Consider the following 18,745-nt stretch of genomic DNA (forward strand, 5'->3'; position numbering starts at 1 on the left):
CCTTTGATTTAATCTTTTACTATAATTAAGGTCCTTTAATCAAACATGCAAACCTTACTTTAATACAATACTGTGCATCTGAAGGTTAATTCACTGCTTTTTGTCTTAACAAATGAATACGCTGACCCAAACTCTGAAGTTTGTGTTTGCTCAAGGTTTGACCTGTGTGAGTGGGTCTGTATGTTTTTGTGTGTGTATGAGAACAGGTGGGATGGGGAGCCATTGTTCCCAGTCTTGAAGCCTTGCTTGAGGTAACAAAGCTTGTATGTGTGGAAACAATGAACAGAAAGAGAGAACAAGGATTGTGGATATTAGGTCTCAGCTTTCCCCCTTTTGTCTGGGAGCACAGAAACTCCACCCTGAAAGTTGGAACCACAATGAGAAGCAGTTTCTTCTCATAGTGAGACCTCAGAGGGCCAGAGCACAGCAAACACTTCCTCAAGCAGGTGTGAGAGGAGTATTTTTTGTTTTTATGCATTCAGAGTCTAATAATCTTCAAGACCTGAACATTTCTGTAAGAGCAACCTTTTCTTTCTTCTGGTAGAAGTTGAGTCCTGGCTGCAGACACGTAACAATGGCTTCTCAGGGTCTTCAGATCATGGGTGTGCTGCTGGCCTTCATCGGCTGGCTGGGCACCATCATCACCTGCGCTCTGCCCATGTGGAGAGTCACCGCTTTTGTCGGGGCGAACATTGTCACTGCACAGGTGATCTGGGAGGGCCTGTGGATGAACTGCGTAGTCCAGAGCACAGGCCAGATGCAGTGTAAGGTGTACGACTCCATGCTGGCTTTACCCCAAGACCTGCAGGCCGCCAGGGCCATGGTGGTCATCTCTGTTATCGTCGGGGTGTTCGGCGTCCTCATGGCTGTGGTTGGTGGAAAGTGCACTAACTGCATGGAGGACGACGTGGCCAAAGCCAAAGCCTGCATCGTGTCCGGCGTGATCTTCATAATAGCTGCTATGCTCATCATGATCCCAGTGTCGTGGTCAGCTCATGCAGTGATCAGGGACTTTTATAACCCCCTGTTGACCGCGGCTCAGAGAAGGGAGCTTGGGGCTGCACTTTATATCGGCTGGGGCTCTGCTGGAGTGCTGCTGCTGGGAGGAGGTCTGCTCTGCAACAACTGCCCCCCGAAAGATGGAAGACCCTACATACCTGCCAAGTTTGCTCCGGCAAGAACCGCATCTTCAAATGTGGATTATGTGTGAGTGTTTGGGCTGGAACTGCAGCATCAGATGTCTCGAGATTTTCATTCAGTTTTGTTAATGTTTCACCAAAAGGTTGCAGAAAAAATATCTGTTTCATGAGGTAATTAAAATTGTTGTTGCTCACAAAAGCAAGAAATCTGTGTTGCTTAAGATCTGTGTATTTGTTAGATTAGGGAAGAAAATACTTCCTCAGAAATTGAGTTACTTTTTAAACTCAATAAACAATTTGGAGCATTAAGGGAACAAAAGACTGCACAGTGAAATATGTTGTCTGCTTATGTCCCTATCAAAGGTTGACATATACAGTGTAAGTTAGTTTTTTCTCAGATCTTGTTTTTCACAAATAAATATTTACCTTACTGTGAATCTAAGGACTGAAAACCATTAACATTCCTCTGAATCATTAACTTTATTGGGAACAAAATAGTCAATAGAAGGACTTGTTTCATTCATAAAGACATCTTAATACAGACAGTCTTTATTAAATTACTGTATTCCCTAATGTTGTAAAGATGCTGCCCAAAATAAAGATAAATACAGATTTTTTAAAAGCTTGTTTAATATTGGTACTGTGTGCACTTGAAATCAGTGGTGAAGTTCTGTTTTATTCTACTGCATAATCATTGCTAGACTTCCAATTGTCTTTTAGATGTCAGAAATAAAGCTTCTTTGTCCATACTGTTCCTGACTTCTTCCTTTTTTCGTGTTCACTTTGCACCTGCACTGTAACAGAACTGAAACTGAAGTTCGCAATAATCTTGTGATAAGGCATTCAGGAATTCAGGGGAGTAGACTCCTGGGAATTCACTGTATCTGGTTGAGATGTTTGCCATGCTGTAATCAAGTGCCCTTGTATAAAGATGGTAATTTACTGTTTCTGTCTTGAGTAAAATGGACGTCACTGCCAGAGACAACAGTGCTCTGTGTATGCTTGGATTCATGTTGCCAAGGAACTGTTTTATATCTCCAAAGAATGAATATTTACACTTTGCCCACTAAGAGCACATCTGCCAAGTCTTGTCAGGTTGATGTATCTGAAACCTCTTTAATGGTTTTTTTTTTTTTGTTTACAGACATTTTCAATTGAAACCAGTCTGACAAGAAAAACAATACTTTACTGTAATGATTCACTTTGTGTCTTTCCTTTTTGGCCACTGAGATCAGTCCAGTGGTGTAAGAAATATTCAGTTTTACTTAGGCAAAAATAGCAGTCACAATGTAAATGTTGAGTATTTATTTATGGTTAAAAGTACAGAAAAAGAATGGAACGAAATGTACTTAAAGTAAAATTGTAGTGTAAAAGTACTCATAATGCAGAAATTGCACTGGTCAGTATACTGTAATACTGGAAATTATTAAATTAATGATGTATGAATGTTAAGCCAACATTTTACTGTTTTTAGCTGGTGGAGCTAAATTTAACATTTTATATAGTTGAGTCAGTTTGTCCAATATCACAAATCACAAAATTCAATAAACCAGCCAGCTGCATAAATGATGTAAAAGCCATGTAAAAACCTAAATTTTTAAGGTAATAGTAACAATAACTCCTCAAATTAAGTAAAAAAGAGTTCCATATTTCCATCTAAATTTTGCATAGAATAATAGTTCTGAAGAAAAGTACCTCAAAATTGTACTCAAACACAGTAATTATAGTAAGTAAATGTACTTTATATTCCCCCTGATCACGCATATTAAAAAAAACATTGCTGACAAAAAATACTGTTTATTGTCTGAATGAAAAACAAAATGAAAATGAAGATTTCACATGACAAATAAATGTTTTTATGAAGTGCTTCAGTCACAAAAAAATCAGGAGTCTGAGGCAGATTGAATTAATATTGACATTCTAATACAAAACAACGTAAAAAGAAATTAATCTGCAATCCTAACATGGCACATACCTTGGAGTCACTTGTATGTTTCAGAAACAATAGGCCCCAGTTTGTTAGTAAAAAAAAAAAAAAAAGGTTAGTCACTATGCAAATCACAACTTGATAAGTAACCGGTTTGTACTTTGAGTAAAATCAGGTGCTTTTTCAAAAGCTGTTGCCTCTAATGTAATGCAGCAACTCAGACAAATTCCTTCCCGGGTGTTGTGGATTTAGGCGCGGAGTACTTGGCTCCATTATAGCGGTCTCCTCCTGACGGGCACTGACAGCAGAGAAGAGCACCACCGATCAGCAGTAGTCCTGATGCTCCCCAGCCCATGTACAAACACGCACCCAACTCCCTCCTCTGGGCGTCTGGAACCATGGGGTTGTAGAAGTCCTTGATGATAGTATTAGCAGGCAGAGACACGGTCACCAGACACAGAGCACCACTCAGGATGAAGAAAACCCCTGCGGAGATGGCCACTCTAGCTTTTGCTGCCTTGTCCCCAATGCAGGTGGTGCATTTCCCTCCGACCACAGAGAGCAGCAGGCCGAAAAGAGAGAAGAGGATGGCGATGACCACCATGGCCCGAGCTGCCTGGAGGTCCGGAGGCAGGGCTAGCAGGGAATCGTAGACCTTGCACTGCATCTGGCCCGTGCTCTGCACCACACATGTCATCCACAGTCCTTCCCAGATGGTCTGAGCCACCACAATGTTGTTCCCAATAAAAGCAGACACCTTCCACAGCGGCAGCATACAAATCAGTATGTTTCCAATCCAACCAAGCACTGCCAGCCCGACGCCCAGAATCTGCAGCCCTAAAGATGCCATTGCTGTTTCCTGATTGCTGGTGCTCCTTCTATTTCTTGCTCTGTCTCAGTTCTTCACTGAGCTGCCAACTAAAAGCTCTCCCACTGTCGGGGAGGTTTATATGACCCGCAGATGCCCCCAAGAAGCCCCCTCCTCTGGGTGGGCTTTGGCTTCACTGTTCAGATATAAACATCAATCTTGCTGCTGAGTTCAGAGGTGTTTCTCTCCTACAAAGAGGCCCTCTGGTGCCCCAGTAGAGCGTTGAAGAAAGAGAAGAAGCTTAGACAGAAGGGTTCAGTGAAAAGCTTGCTACAGTAAACGTCTGATGTTATGAAGTTTTGAAAACTAGTGACATCTATACAATCTATTCCTGTAAGGATTTTAAGTTCTAATATGAGCTAATATTTATTCTACCTGGAATATCCTTTCCCTTTTTTACTCTTATCTCTGTTTGGATACATCTTTCTTGTTCATTTTAAAATGTGTTTGGCTCATGCACAACAACTCAGCTGAGGCTCAGTGGCTAATCAGCACAGGTGAAATCACTCAGCTTGATTGCTGCACTGGTAACAGAACATGAAATAAGGTGGTAAGCAGACATGTTCATGGTCTAATTGACACTTAAAAATGTAAAACGGGAAAAGTGTTGTTACATATTGTAGGATGGGCAGTAAAAATAAACTTATTTCTCCCTGTGGTTGAGATGAAAATGAGCCAATGAGCTAAACACTACCGAACTAACTTAACGACCACAGGTGTTTTCAGTTTGAACAATTTTGAACAACCAATCAGAACAACCTACCGTGTTGGCATAAAAGCTGCAGGTGAGAGAGTAATCTTTGTATTTCATTGCTTGTGCAGTTGACTCCTCACACGGCTGCTTAACAACCTGAAACGAACTTGGGTTCTGCAGGTCTCCAGCTCTTTGGCATCTTTCTGGCATCCATCGGCTTTCTGGGAGACATCATCATCTGTGCCCTGCCGATGTGGAAGGTGTCTGCTTTTATTGGGAACAACATTGTGACAGCACAGATCTTCTGGGAAGGCCTGTGGATGAATTGCGTGATGCAGAGCACCGGACAGATGCAGTGCAAGGTCTACGACTCCATGCTGGCTCTGCCCCAGGACCTGCAGGCGGCGAGGGCCTTAGTTGTGATCTCCATCCTGATCATCTTCATGGGAATCCTGCTTGCTGTCGCAGGAGGAAAGTGCACCAACTGCATTGAAGATGAAGTGGCCAAAAGCAAGGTGGCCATTGTTGCGGGGGTGTTCTTCATCGTCGGTGGTATCCTGTGCCTGATCCCTGTGTCCTGGTCTGCTAACGAGGTCATCAGGAACTTCTACAACCCCACCATGATCGACGCGCAGAGGCGGGAGCTCGGCGCGTCGCTGTTCATCGGTTGGGGATCAGCAGGACTCCTACTCATTGGAGGTGCCCTTATGTGCTGTCAGTGTCAGCAGCGTAAGGATAGCAGATACTCTGTCAAATATTCTGCCCCACGTTCAGCAGCCAGTGGAGGGGCCTATGTTTAAAATGCCTGCATGTAGTCTTAAAGTCTACATATCTTAGTCTGGCAAACTGGACTGAATTTTTCCTTTTTTTTTTTAAGTCCTGTTTTATCGTCTTGTCTTTATATCAAGTATTCTACTTTTAAATAAATTTAAACTTCATAATCACTTTTCTTGTGTGGAGGTGCATGCTACTGTTGTCAGTGAAGACAAAGGAAGGTTTTAAGATGGTGGTTTGGCCTTGAAAAAGCCTTGATTAATTGGGTAACTTCAACTTAGCTGGTCTAGTTTTCTAATCAGTTTTAACAACCAAAATCCAGCACTATAACGACTTTGTGGCTCAGTTGAAACCAAAGTTAAATCTTTAAGTCTCTCTGGTGTTAACTGTCACCAGCATTCACGACACAGACCCTGCATCTATGAACTACCTCGTACACTGTCTTTACTAAAGTCTATAAGCAGTGAATTTGAGATTTTGCTGAATTGCATTTAAAAAAAAAAAAAAAACCTTGTTGGAAATTTTTGGTAACTTTAAAGATTTAAAGATACACCAGTGCTTTTCCTACAACATCAAAATGGTGTGGGGAAAACTATTCACACAGCTAATGTTGCAAGAATCTACAGCTCTACTTAACTGAAGTTGACTGATTATGCAAGGCAGGCTGTTGTGGCTGGTTGCAAAATATTGTGGCAATTCGGGGGGAGAAAAGTCATGGTATATGCTCTAAAAAGAAGTGTTCAGTACGTTCTGATGCTAACACTTATGTAACAAGTGGTTTTTAAATGCTTGAGTATAGCAAAATGGGTACTTGAGGTTTCATTCATTGACCCTGGATTATATTGTGTTTAACATGCTCTTATTTTGACAAAGGCAACATGAGCGATGAGTTGCAACCAAGGTTCACTCATTTCACTGAGCTGATCATAGTATAGACTTCCGTGGTAGATATCTTTACTATTAGGCACAGATGTTACTATTAACAATATTGGCTCTTTGTCATTAATTTCTCAGTGAGCCAGCATAAACAATAAACTGACAGAATGCTTTGACATGTCAATGTCTGTAAAAAACAAAAGTAATGGCAGTTTGGTAAATTATCTTTAATATATCTATATTCATTTAACATTTTTCAATCCAAAAGTGAACAATTTATACTTATCCATTTAATTTTGTTTAAATGATAAATCCCCTCCAAAATATCATGAATTACCATATTATCTTTTTTAGTATCATGATTTTTGTACTGACTATTTTGTTTATCCAATATATGTAAGCTAACATAACTATGAAGCTACAGCTAGCATGGATCCGTGGAAAGGTGACTAATTCGGCCTACTATAACCTCTAAACACATACCTTGTTTGTTTAATCCATATAAAAACTGAAGCGTAAAAACAACTTATTTTACTTGGTGTTTTTAGACTTCTGGTAGTCTTGTCAAGGTGCAGCTGTTTCACTTTAAATCTTTGTGCTAAGCTAAGTTAACCGCCTGCTGATTGTAGCTTCATAATTATAATTCATTCGAATCGATACCGTTATCAAACTCCCAGCAAAAAAGTGTATGTTCCCAAAAAGTACCGGGACAGGCAGTATATCTGATTTGACTACACTACATTTCTAAAACCAGGAAGACACCTTTCAAAATATCTTCTACTCTTCTAATTTCTTTTGATATTATAATCATGTGTATGTATGTTTTGAATTGAATCCCACTGTTGAGCATTAATTGAACAGGTGCTGATAGAGGTACTCTACTCTTTCTTTTCATGTATTAGCTCCTCTCAAGTGTTTTTTTTTTTTTTTTTTAACCCCAAGCTCTGTACAAGTTAGAAACTTTTAGGAAGCGCTCATGTTATGTCATTTCAGGTTTAAAAGGATTCTCAGATAAAGTCTGAACTGAAGATATGTGAAAGCGTGACTTAGTGCTTCAATCCATTTAGAATTTGTAACCAAAGCCTTTTGTTTTGGTGCACAAAGCAGTTATTCATGCATGGTTGCTTTTGTTAACAGCTCTCTCCTCCTACTTCTTCACAGTGAGCAGGAATCAGGACAAGCAGGAAACCCGATCCAACGTAGCAGAGTCCCCTCCCTTTTGCTCTTCCTTCACACACCTGCAGTGCAAAACCATTCAGCAAAACACACAGCAAAAAAACAGCAGAGTGAAAGCTTCTGGTAAAAATGATCTCCAGCTCAACTGAAAGGGGATTTTGTTGCTGTTTTTGAATTTGTGGCAAACATAAATACCTGCCTTGAATTAGTTTTTGTGGCAAAATGCGGACTCAGCTCGTTGGTGTGTGTTTGGCAATCATCGGATTTCTTGGCACCATCCTTATCTGCGCACTGCCAATGTGGAAGGTGACAGCCTTCATTGGGGCAAACATCATCACAGCTCAGGTCTTCTGGGAAGGTTTATGGATGAACTGTGTAATCCAGAGCACGGGTCAGTCGCAGTGTAAGGCCTACGACTCCGTTCTGGCTTTGCCACAGGAACTGCAGGCTTCCAGGGCTTTGATGTGCGTCTCCATCGCTGTCAGCGTAGTGGCCATCGGACTCACTGTGGTCGGGGTCCGCTGCACCAACTTCTACCGTGATGACTGGCTGACCAAATCTAATGTTGGCCTGGCTGGAGGTGTGGTGTTTATATTAGCAGGGCTCCTGTGTGTTATTCCTGTAAGCTGGTCAGCTTACAGCATCATCACAGGTTTCTACAACCCTCTGGCCACCCAGGAGAGGAGGGGAGAACTCGGTGCTTCCATATATGTGGGCTGGGCGTCTGGAGCTCTACTCATCATTGGAGGAGGGGTTTTGAGTAGCACCTACAGATGCTGAGGATGAGGAGAAGAGAGCGAAGAGCAGAGTAGAGTACGTGATGACATCTATCAGATACAGACTGTAGTTGAAAATGTACAAACATGTATTAACTGTGATGGACCTTCTTTGTTTCAGTCTTAGATCAAAGCTTCTTTTCAACCTCAGTTAAATTGCACTATACTGACATTTTACAACAAATCAAAACATTAGAAAATGTGTAGCATATTGAAGTGTACAGCAAATTGCATGACCAGGACATGCAGTGTTTATGATTGTAGAGGAGTGAAGATTTAAAACATGAAGGTTAAGCTAATAGTTGTATATATTACAGGATGTTAAATGAAAAATGTTGAAAGGTCCAGTGTGTAAGATTTAGCAGCTCTATTTGCAGAATATAATATTTATACATATGTTTTCATTAGTGTATAATCACCTAAAAATAAGAATCATTGTATTTTTGTTACCTTACAATAAGACGTTTTTATCTGCAGTGTCCATCCACGGAGTCCACCATGTTGAACCGTCATGTTTCTAGAGTAGACCAGACACTGGCTCTAGATAGTGCCTTTCACGCTTGGAAGGGGGGAGTGAGGCAAGCAATCTGCAATTTCACTCATGCCATTAAATCGTACACACTGGTCCTTTAATGCAGACATCCAAGTTTATGTGAAGTGTTTTACTGTGCATAGCACAAATTGTGAATTGAATTCTCAAAGAATATTCAGTTTTTAAGTCGTTGAGAGACTATTGGTGTTTAATCAGAATCTTAAACAGTATTTGTTTAAACTGCCAGTGTGGTAAGGAAATGTATGTTTATTTGCAACAAGACAGTTTTATTCAGAGACAATTTTCAATAATCTGAAACTGAATTATGCAAAATCATAAAAAGTTATAATTACTCTTTATCACTGTCATTACACAAGAAGTTGAACTGTACTGGACAAAACTAAAATGTCTGTTTCCATCCTTTTACTCATTATTGAGTTATTGAAGTATATATTTGCTTATTACGTTCAGTTGTTTCCATCTTTTGCCACATCAAGTGGAAACTATAATTTTTTTGTAACTTAAATAAAACAATAAAATCACTTTGCAGAACTTCTTTACAAAAATACATTTATTTTGTCTCTCACACTATTATTTTTAAAAACAACTTCAGATTTTTTAGCCCTCCAGAGATATATGATGCTCAAATAAATAAACAGATAATAATAAACGGAACAAATGTTAGTTTGAGAACTTCTAGGATCTACATCAGCCATTTCAGTTTGTATAAAAGCCTGAAAAACCTGCTTCGGTTCTAGCGCGGAGGTATTTAAATAATGTATATTTACAGACACCTCACAAGCTGCCTCTCTAGACCACATTTGCACATCTCTGTTGATCTTTGTGTCATCTGACTACTTAACATAACAGCAAAACATAACAGCTGACTAAAGGATCTTCCTCTATTTCAGCAGAGATAAGACAAGGGGAATGCTCATTTTCTCCTTTGAAAACCTGCCAGGAAATCCTTAGATGTATATCATTTGCTGGGGTCACTGTGGATTATTATTGGAGAATTATCTTTTTTTATTGTAGCTCTTGTATCTCTGATTTTAATTTACTGCTGCATAACTGCATATTTTTTAAATGGAGGGGCAGGGCAAACAGATTGGAGGCTTGGCACTGGTCATGATGGGGGTTTTGGGAGTGTGTTTAGTGTGTGGACTGCCAATGTGGCGCGAGACATCTTTTGTGGGAGCAAATGTTGTGACTGCACAATCGGTAAGTTGATATACTGTACATCCTAGAGAAATTAATTTCACTTACTACATGTTAAATTTAAATCATTATATAATATTTATTAAATTAACAACAGAAACACAGACTTTCTGAACTTGCATAAAAATGAGGGAATAAGGAAAAGCAAAACACAACAAAAAGTTTGAAGAGAGAGATATATTTTTAACTGTAATGAATTGTACTTGTATAGTTGTGCTGGTATTCATATGTTGATGTATAGATTTTTCTATGGTTAGTGTGATAGAGACTATGCAATGGTATTGTGTGTACAAGAATATTTTCAGCGTCTGTTTGTTCCTCCCCTGTGACTGCAGATGGACATTAGCTTAAATCATCTCTTCTAATTTTGAGATGAATGTTTTTGTGCATTGTCCTTGTTTAATAAAGACAAAATAAAGTTATGATAGTTGTGTACATTTATGTATGTCACAGTATAATGTTGGATTACACTGAAATAGTCTGTTTCCTTATTTATCTCATCTCATCTAAATCTCCTTATTTACCAAAAAATAAAATACCAAAGACTTTTAACTGAATTTGGAATTCTGCACCAAGAGTATAATTGAACATATAAGTTGCTTCTCAACACAAAAACTGTAATTCAGGGTTTATGGACAACCTCACCTACATTAATGAATGAACATCCTGTCCAGCTCTTTAAAATTCACTGAAGATTCCCACTGTCTCTGTATTAGGTGTGGGACGGCCTGTGGTTACACTGCGTCCTTCAGGCCACAGGTCAGATACAGTGCAAGACACACACAACATCCATCACTATGACCCCTGACATCCAGGCTGGGCGTGCCCTCACATTGCTCTCCATTGTCGCCGGCCTCCTTGGCTTCATTGTCACCCTCATCGGAGGAGGCGTAGCCAACTGTAGTGACGATCCACCTGAGCCCTTAGAGCCTCCGACCACCTCTTCCTCAAGAAAGAAGGTGCTAAATTTGTATTCATATTGCACAGACATACATTGTAGCAAGGAAATTATTCCAGCTATTAATTCTAAAATTGTGGGGTATCGATCTTGTTTATAACATCTGTTACGAATATGCACTATGTAGTAATAAGATCAAAAAGAAGAAAAGAATAAGGCATTTATATTATGACACATGGTCCTTCTGCAAGACAGACATAATTAAGTAAAAATGCAGAGGCCACCACCTTTACCATCTCAGTTTAGATTGTGCTTTTAATATGTCAAATTACCACAAACTAATTGCCACACAGGGCTTTTTGGGGCCATGCAGTTGGGCAAGTATCCGGTTGGCAATCTTTAATATTTAACATGAGTATCTTTTGAAATGGCCAAGGTGTATGTAAAACCTTTTTTCTGTGCTTAATAGCCTCTATGTGTAGTGTAGGTTTTTACTGCATTGACCATGACGGCCTCAATCGTTCGTCTGCAAATAAAAACACAAATGCCATGAAAATATATTTAAATCACGGATATCCTTTGTTTCTCAAGGCATCTCTGCTGGGTGGAGCTCTGTGTGTCCTAGCTGGCATCCTGTGTCTGGTTTCGGTCAGTTGGTCAGCAGCAGCAACCATCTCACTCTACAACGACCCCCTGGTGGTTGCGGCCCTGAAGAGAGAGGTGGGCTCCTCCATCTACATAGGTTGGGCCTCCTCTCTGCTGCTCCTGCTCAGCGGTGCTCTGATGTGTATAGTCTGTGGGGAGAGGGAGAGATCCCAATCTCTGAACTACTCCTACACGCCGTACAGCATCAACTCATTCAGTGACGGCTCATCCCGTATGGGCAGTCTAAGGTCTGATTTCATAAGATCAGACAGCTCCAGGAGGTTTGATCGTCATACACCAAGTTGGATGGGCATGTACTCCAAGCGTCCCTGAATAGAGCTCAGAGTGAGGTTGGGAGGTGTAACCAGCCTCAGGCAGTTTTATTTTCAAGTCTTCCAAAATATATTTTTCAGAATACCTGTGATTTTTTATTTAATTTAAACCTATTACTTAAGTCTGACATGTGGCCACAACCGATAATTGAATTAAATTGTGTTAATTTCACTTTTTTAACAAGTTATTTTTTAAAATCAGTCTAAATGAATGTGTGAAATTTGACTGCATTTAACACCAAACTGGTGTGGCGGGGCATTTTTTAGAGGTGGCACGCCTCAAGACCCACCCTTGGCCTTAGGGGACAAAACACAGGAGACTTTGGGAAGTAAGCTAACCCGTAATCTGTCAAACAGATCAGGGACACCAGACAAGGGTGAAAGGCTTATTAACGGGGATGAGGCCAAATCTGGTGTGTGACGATCGCAGCAGAGCCACAACTGTGCCAAAGGAATATTATTACAGTGTGTCCTAAATCTGGTTGGGTGGATCTGCACTGATCATTGTTCTTTACTGAGGGTGACTGAACACAGGAATTACATAGATGTTAACAGTGAGTGTTTCTGTTTACATGTCAGATCAATAAAGTTTGACATCATTGTTATCATTATTCAAGATACCTGGCTTTACAGGCTGCCAGTGTATTACTCATTAAAAGCTCATGCTGTACAGCCAAACATTGTAATGTTATAGACCAAGTAAACTAAATTTAAATAAATATTAATAATAATGGTAGTGGCAGTTTTTGTTTAATGATTAAAAAAACTGCACTGGCCTTTATATGCAGGACTGAGGAAAAGTTATTCAAATTATTATCGTTAAGAGAAACTCCACTTTAATACAATGACTGATCTGAATGAAGGTCAACTACATCTTTGTAGTGTCACAAAGTGCCACAACATTAACAAAGTGCTAATGTTTCAGATTTGTGTTCAAGGACACATTTGCCTGTTCAGTGAATATCTGCTTCATCCCTGCAGTCATGTGTGCATTCAAACGCCTACTGTTCATGCCATTACACTCTGAGTGCTGCTAGTATCGATTGGCACTGTGATCACTCTGGAGGTGATGTGCCTTTCTGGAAACCATTTCAAAGCTTTTGATCTTTGCCAATCAGAAGAGTACCATTTATATTCACTGTGAATGACTGTCTCATATTTCAGTGATATTGTAAGAAGTTAGATTTCTCAAGAGGAACTGCTTTACTCACTCACACTCTCTCTGCACGGTCTCTCCTTTAGACTGATTTATATCTTTTGATATATTCTGTCATATATTATACTATACTTATTATGTATTATATATTATGCTGTACTATTCTATATGTTTTTGCTACTACTAAATCTCACGTTACGTTCAACTCATGTTGTAAAGGCTAATCTCAATACACTCTTTAAATTAATTATTTTTATTACTAACTATATTTCTATATTAATACAGACAAACACTGAGTATCATTACCCATCATATTAGAAATTATTGTGGTGTATGCTCTTTAATACCAGACTAATCACATAATTTTGTCTTTAATTGCTCTTGTATAATTTCTATTTTTACCTCTGTTCTTATTTATGTTTTATCTCCTATTATTTATTTTTTTACTTTCTTTATATCTCTTATATTCTTTTCCCTTCTGGGTATTAATCAAAGCTTGTTGTATCTTAAAATAAAGTAGAAACTGACACTGAAACTGAGATTGCTACACTGACATTTTTGAGTGTTGAGTCTTGGTAAGTCCCTCTTGGATATAATCAGTAACGTCCAAGCAAATACTGTGCTTCCGTACTGATGAATGATTTCAAATAGCTTTTGAAAGGTACAAAACAACCATGCTTGTGAATTGATGAGAAACATAATTAGTCTGTGTGCTGTATTTAAATTATTTTGTCCTTAAAGGGGCTTCTGTGTGCATCTGAAACTTTGCTGTCCTTTCTACTGGTGCTGAGAAGCAATGTGGTCAGGTGAGATTTCTTCACAAACCAGTTTCAGCTAAGAGGCTACATCAGAAAACTCCTCCTCTGACTTCTTTAACAACATAACCTGTGAGTGACAAAGCCATAGTCAACTTCTCCTCTGAGCGGGCAAAAAACCACTACTTGTTCTTAGTAACACACAGTCTTACCTGTTTGAAGAGATCGACAGAGCCTCAACATGGTGTCTGGTGGAAGACAGATTCTGGGTATGGCCCTGGCCATCATCGGCTTTCTGGGGAGCATCATCATCTGCGCTCTCCCTACCTGGAAAGTCACAGCCTTCATTGGTGCCAACATTGTCACTTCTCAGGTGATCTGGGAGGGTTTGTGGATGAACTGTGTGACCCAGAGTACAGGCCAGATGCAGTGCAAAGTCTATGACTCTCTCCTGGCCTTACCGCAAGACCTGCAGGCTGCCAGAGCTTTCACCATCATTGCCATCATCGCTGGGGTCTTTGGGATCTTTCTTGGCGTGGCCGGTGGCAAGTGCACCAACTTTGTGGTTGAAGAAAGGGAAAAGAGCAAAGTGGCCATCGCTTCTGGAATCCTCTTCATCATCGCAGGCCTCATGGTGCTTATCCCTGTTTGCTGGACCGCCAACACCATCATTCGTGATTTCTACAACCCCATCATGACCGACGCTCAAAGAAGGGAGCTGGGGGCCTCGCTCTACATTGGCTGGGGCTCGGCGGGGCTGCTGTTCCTAGGCGGGGGACTCCTCTGCAGCTCCTGTCCCCCCAGAGATGAGAACGACTATGATGTGAAGTACGCCAAGGCTCGCTCTACGGACAGCGGCAAGGCCTACGTTTAGATCTCAGCTGGAAGCAGAATTCGGACAGTGTGATGGGAAGAGATAAGAAAAAGAGTTTATGAGTGTCACCTCATTTTCCCATGAACATGAGTCAAGTTCCACAATTTAAAATAATAATATCTAAAATGTAATTAAAGTAGATAGGAACATTTGCAGTATGACTGTGTAACTTAAGTATATGTTTTAGTCTTAAAAGAGTCGTATATGTTGTAAACATGCAATATTTGTATTCTTTATGCAATGTTTTGTATTTTACACCATTATGGACACTTTCACACAGTTTTCCTTATATTGTTTAGTTTATTTTGTTTATTAGTCACACTCACTCAGCGTGTTCTCTATGATGTGTTCAGAACATGTGTGTTAGGAACTGCTATATACAAAACAATTGTATATTTATGTGAAATCTGCACGTGTAGTTACTGTTTGGTGTCTAAGTCTGATATTTTGGCTCTTCTTTCTTGATTAAAATAGTTGAATACTGATGATTATGTGACTGATTGAGATATACTGTTCAAATAGAATTTTCTTTGGTTGTTGTTTTTCTCTTTTTGTATTATTGTATACCATTAAAATCTAGGTCATTTGAGCATGTGTGGCTGGTGGTTTTTATTTTTTCAAAGGGAAGAACAGTTACAGTGGTGACAAATGCCAAAAAACCCCAGCTGAACAGTGGATCTGGTTTTTCAGGTGTACATGAAAGATTCCTTACAAACAGGTTGTGTGACAATGTGTGTCCCTCCTGCTATAGAGACCTTGCTGAATAAACAAAGACACTCAGTAATAACTGTGTTTGTGTGGATGTTTTGAGTTTAAATGTGCGTATGTAGTATTGCCTCTTTTTAACTGATAAGATGATCTGTTTGTAAACTTTTGCACAAGATACAGCGATTTCTTATGTCCTTTAAATACAATATATAATCATAATACTTTGGGAAAAAAGTAAAAAAATTAATAGACAAACAGTATCTCTCTAAACTGTACAAGGACAGCGAGATTAAAGATTATTAAACATTATTTTGATAATTTGATTAAAAAGTTAAGTAGTGTGTATATTTGTGTGTGTGTTTGCATGTTTCAAACTGGTTTTTCTGTGCAATAGCCGCTGCTAGAATGAAACTGGTTTTCTCCCAGGAGATTGTGTTTCACATCATTCTTCTTTTGTTACACCAATACATTCTGCAGGTACGCATTACGAGCATGAATACATTGCCGTATATATATATACTGAGCTTATTTGCAATCCAGTTCAGCATTTCTGCATTCTCATTGCTCTATCCAAAGCTCATTGTTTCCAAAATTATCTCGTCAGAGGAAAACAGTGAGGGAGGAGAAAAGATGATGTCACAGTTTCACAGCTACCTCTCTCTCTCTGTTTTTCTGTCAATCTCCTCCCCTTTCTTTTCCCAATAGAGTAGGTGTGGTGCATCTACACCTGACCAGTAGCACACAGGCAGCCGCTCAGGTGACAGAAAAGACTCTGAGGCAGAGAAATTAAGACAGAAGGGACAGAGAGAGAGAGAGAGGGGGAAGGAGAGGACAGCAGTTAGGGATACAAAGAAGGAGGGGAAGAAGGAGGGAGTATAGGATGTAAACAAATAAACTGAGGCTGAAGTGAGACACACCTGGAGTCAAGGCTAATGGAGGCTGAATAGTCAGAGTCCGACAGGGCTCTGCGCTACTGGGATAGATTCTTCAAAGCACTGCAACAATGTCAAGAAATGGAGGTGTATGAGAATGGCAACATCAAATGTTGAGAAAGACTGACACAGAAAAGATAGTACGAGATAGAAGAGAAGAGAAGAGTGACCAGAGAGATCAGGATTGAAAACAAAAGAAGCTACACAGACAAAGAATAAAAACATCAGAACGCTGTTCGAAGGTCTGTAAGGATTTCGAAAACAGCTTCAGAGATTTTCCCTGAACCTCTGCATCATGGCCTCTCTGGGGATGCAGATGCTGGCCAGTGCCCTGTGCCTCTTGGGTTGGGCAGGGGTTATCATCAGCTGCATACTGCCCATGTGGCGGGTCACTGCCTTCATGGGCAGTACCATTATCACCTCCCAGACCTTCTGGGAGGGCATCTGGATGACCTGTGTGGTCGAGAGCACGGGGCAGATCCAGTGTAAACCGTACGAGTCTCTCCTTGCACTCAGCACAGACCTGCAGGCCGCCAGGGCGCTCACTGTCCTCGCCATCACCACTGGCAGCATGGGCCTCATCCTGGCCTTTGTTGGAGGGAAGTGCACTCGCTTTTTGGATGAAGAAGGAGGTGGTGTTAAGGGTAAGGTGGCTGTAGCAGCTGGGGCAGTGTTGATTGTCACAGGGCTGCTGTGTTTGATTCCCACGTCGTGGGCGGCTGGGGCCGTTGTGAGGACGTTTTACAGTGCCTCCGTTGATGCTCAAAGGAGGGAGATTGGAGCCTGTCTCTACATTGGCTGGGGAGCCTCCATCTTGCTTTTGCTGGGGGGTGGTTTGTTCATCAGCTCATCATGCCCCATCAAAGCCCGTGACGCAGACAAGAGCCCCTCTGTCCGCTACCTGGTGGTCCGCTCCTCCAACGGGTCCAGCCAGGCTGGTTCTCATCGCAGAGTGCCACCAGCAAAGTCTCAGCCTGTTGGAGCGGTGTTTTCCAGGTCCCAAAGCTACGAGGGGGCATCAAAGACAAGGCCTCCCTGGGAGGACGTGCAAGGTTTGAGGCAGGAGTCAGAAATATCATGGGCACCATCAACAAAGTCTCAGATGAAAAGACCAGAGTCGACAAAATCTGAACACAGTGAGGCACCGTCTACAAAGTCTCAGCTGAAACGAGCAGAAATGGAAGAGAATTTGTCAGTTGGGAGTGAAAATGAGGATGCGTTCTCAAATCCAGCGAGAACATACCTGTAATATGGGGGCGCACACATATACACAAATGCAACATGTTATTTAGAAGTCGTAGTTTACTTATTTTGTGATTGTTTACTGAAGTATGGTTGTCTTTATACTCCACCATGTTGCTCTGCTCAAAGGACAGAAGGGAAAATGTCTGGACTACATTCCTCAAAAACTGTACTTAAAACCAAATACAGAAACAAACCAAATTCAGGTGCAAATGAAGTATGCCATTGTTGTTTTCCTTTTCAAAAATGTGCTTATTTAAAGAATCATTAATTAATGATTGGCATTCATTTTGACATGTTAGGTTTGCCATGCTAATGTTGGTATCAGCTTTTTTTCTTACTGTGTAAAAGCACTGAATGAGGACAAATCCGTCAGCATAAAGAATTTTATTTTACCTCAAACTGTTTGTCTGTTTCTACCATCATTACTTAGCATTATAATTTTTAATTCAAGTATGTGCTCATTAAAAATCTCCACTTGCTGCAAATAAAAAGTAATTCCTTACGTGTTGCACCAGATGCAACACTGATGTCATGTCAATTTCTGTAAAGGCTTTGATTTTGCTTTTTGTAACAACTGTGAAATGTGATTTTATGTCTTCTTGATTTGGACAGATATTGACAGATATTTGTAGGTTTACTTTTCAATAAATGACTATAATTCTTTTAAGCAAGTCAAACGTTTTTTTAATTTATAAATGTATTAAACATGCTAACATGTCAGAAATGAGCTGAAAAGAGCCTTTTCTTTAAAGTTTACAACAACACCCTGGACCTTAAGTCCTCTTCCTGGCTATTAAAATCCACAGGACAAACTGGTTTGACAGAGAGTGTGGTAACAGCGACAGTGTTAGAGGAAGGAGGCACAATGTGTTTACAGAGTACGCCAACTTGGTTTCAGTGAATCATGTTTCTGTGAAGTCTTGTTTTGGATTTGCTTATTCAAATATGCAGTAGCAACAGTCATATGCTGCCACTTTACCAAAATAAAAAAGGTTTTACTTTAGAGAACACATGTACATGGATATATAAAGAAGAAAGAAACTGCAAAAATAAGTACGTAATACAAAATAAAACAACAATGAAATAAAAAAATAAAAAATAAACTTCATTTAAATTAAAACACAGCAGGTAACATCAATGGATGGATGACAGACTCATCCAGAGTGATCTATAAAGAAACCACAACATCACAAAGTGCACTATATCTATCTATCTATCTA

General features: G+C 40.1%; 7 protein-coding genes across 7 annotated transcripts; 6 read left to right on the forward strand and 1 right to left on the reverse strand.

Moving 5' to 3' along the window:
* Positions 1-574: 574 nt before the first annotated feature.
* On the forward strand, positions 575-1,210 carry LOC118331598 (claudin-4). The gene has a single exon (XM_035666638.1). The coding sequence runs from the start codon at positions 575-577 to the stop codon at positions 1,208-1,210; it is 636 nt and encodes a 211-aa protein (XP_035522531.1).
* Positions 1,211-3,022: 1,812 nt separating this feature from the next.
* On the reverse strand, positions 3,023-4,218 carry zgc:112437 (uncharacterized protein LOC550468 homolog). Its single transcript, XM_035667203.1, has one exon. It carries the CDS (start codon positions 3,914-3,916, stop codon positions 3,284-3,286), a length of 633 nt encoding a protein of 210 aa, XP_035523096.1. The 5' UTR covers positions 3,917-4,218; the 3' UTR covers positions 3,023-3,283.
* A 516-nt stretch (positions 4,219-4,734) lies between these two features.
* LOC118332070 (claudin-like protein ZF-A89) lies at positions 4,735-5,573 on the forward strand. Its single transcript, XM_035667204.1, has one exon. It carries the CDS (start codon positions 4,880-4,882, stop codon positions 5,426-5,428), a length of 549 nt encoding a protein of 182 aa, XP_035523097.1. The 5' UTR covers positions 4,735-4,879; the 3' UTR covers positions 5,429-5,573.
* A 1,635-nt stretch (positions 5,574-7,208) lies between these two features.
* On the forward strand, positions 7,209-8,646 carry LOC118331184 (claudin-4-like). The gene has a single exon (XM_035665973.1). It carries the CDS (start codon positions 7,677-7,679, stop codon positions 8,232-8,234), a length of 558 nt encoding a protein of 185 aa, XP_035521866.1. The 5' UTR covers positions 7,209-7,676; the 3' UTR covers positions 8,235-8,646.
* A 1,108-nt stretch (positions 8,647-9,754) lies between these two features.
* On the forward strand, positions 9,755-11,856 carry LOC118331773 (claudin-4-like). The gene is made up of 3 exons (XM_035666849.1): positions 9,755-9,983; positions 10,697-10,952; positions 11,465-11,856. The coding sequence occupies exons 1-3, from the start codon at positions 9,849-9,851 to the stop codon at positions 11,854-11,856; spliced, it is 783 nt and encodes a 260-aa protein (XP_035522742.1). The 5' UTR covers positions 9,755-9,848.
* Positions 11,857-13,728: 1,872 nt separating this feature from the next.
* Positions 13,729-15,404, forward strand: LOC118331127 (claudin-4-like). Its single transcript, XM_035665896.1, has one exon. The coding sequence runs from the start codon at positions 14,008-14,010 to the stop codon at positions 14,638-14,640; it is 633 nt and encodes a 210-aa protein (XP_035521789.1). The 5' UTR covers positions 13,729-14,007; the 3' UTR covers positions 14,641-15,404.
* Positions 15,405-16,094: 690 nt separating this feature from the next.
* On the forward strand, positions 16,095-18,247 carry LOC118331147 (claudin-4-like). The gene has a single exon (XM_035665920.1). It carries the CDS (start codon positions 16,576-16,578, stop codon positions 17,527-17,529), a length of 954 nt encoding a protein of 317 aa, XP_035521813.1. The 5' UTR covers positions 16,095-16,575; the 3' UTR covers positions 17,530-18,247.
* Positions 18,248-18,745: the final 498 nt, after the last annotated feature.

This window comes from Morone saxatilis, unplaced genomic scaffold (assembly GCF_004916995.1).
Source record: "Morone saxatilis isolate NCDOM2014 unplaced genomic scaffold, NCSU_SB_2.0 Contig20, whole genome shotgun sequence".
Lineage (NCBI taxonomy): Eukaryota > Metazoa > Chordata > Actinopteri > Moronidae > Morone > Morone saxatilis.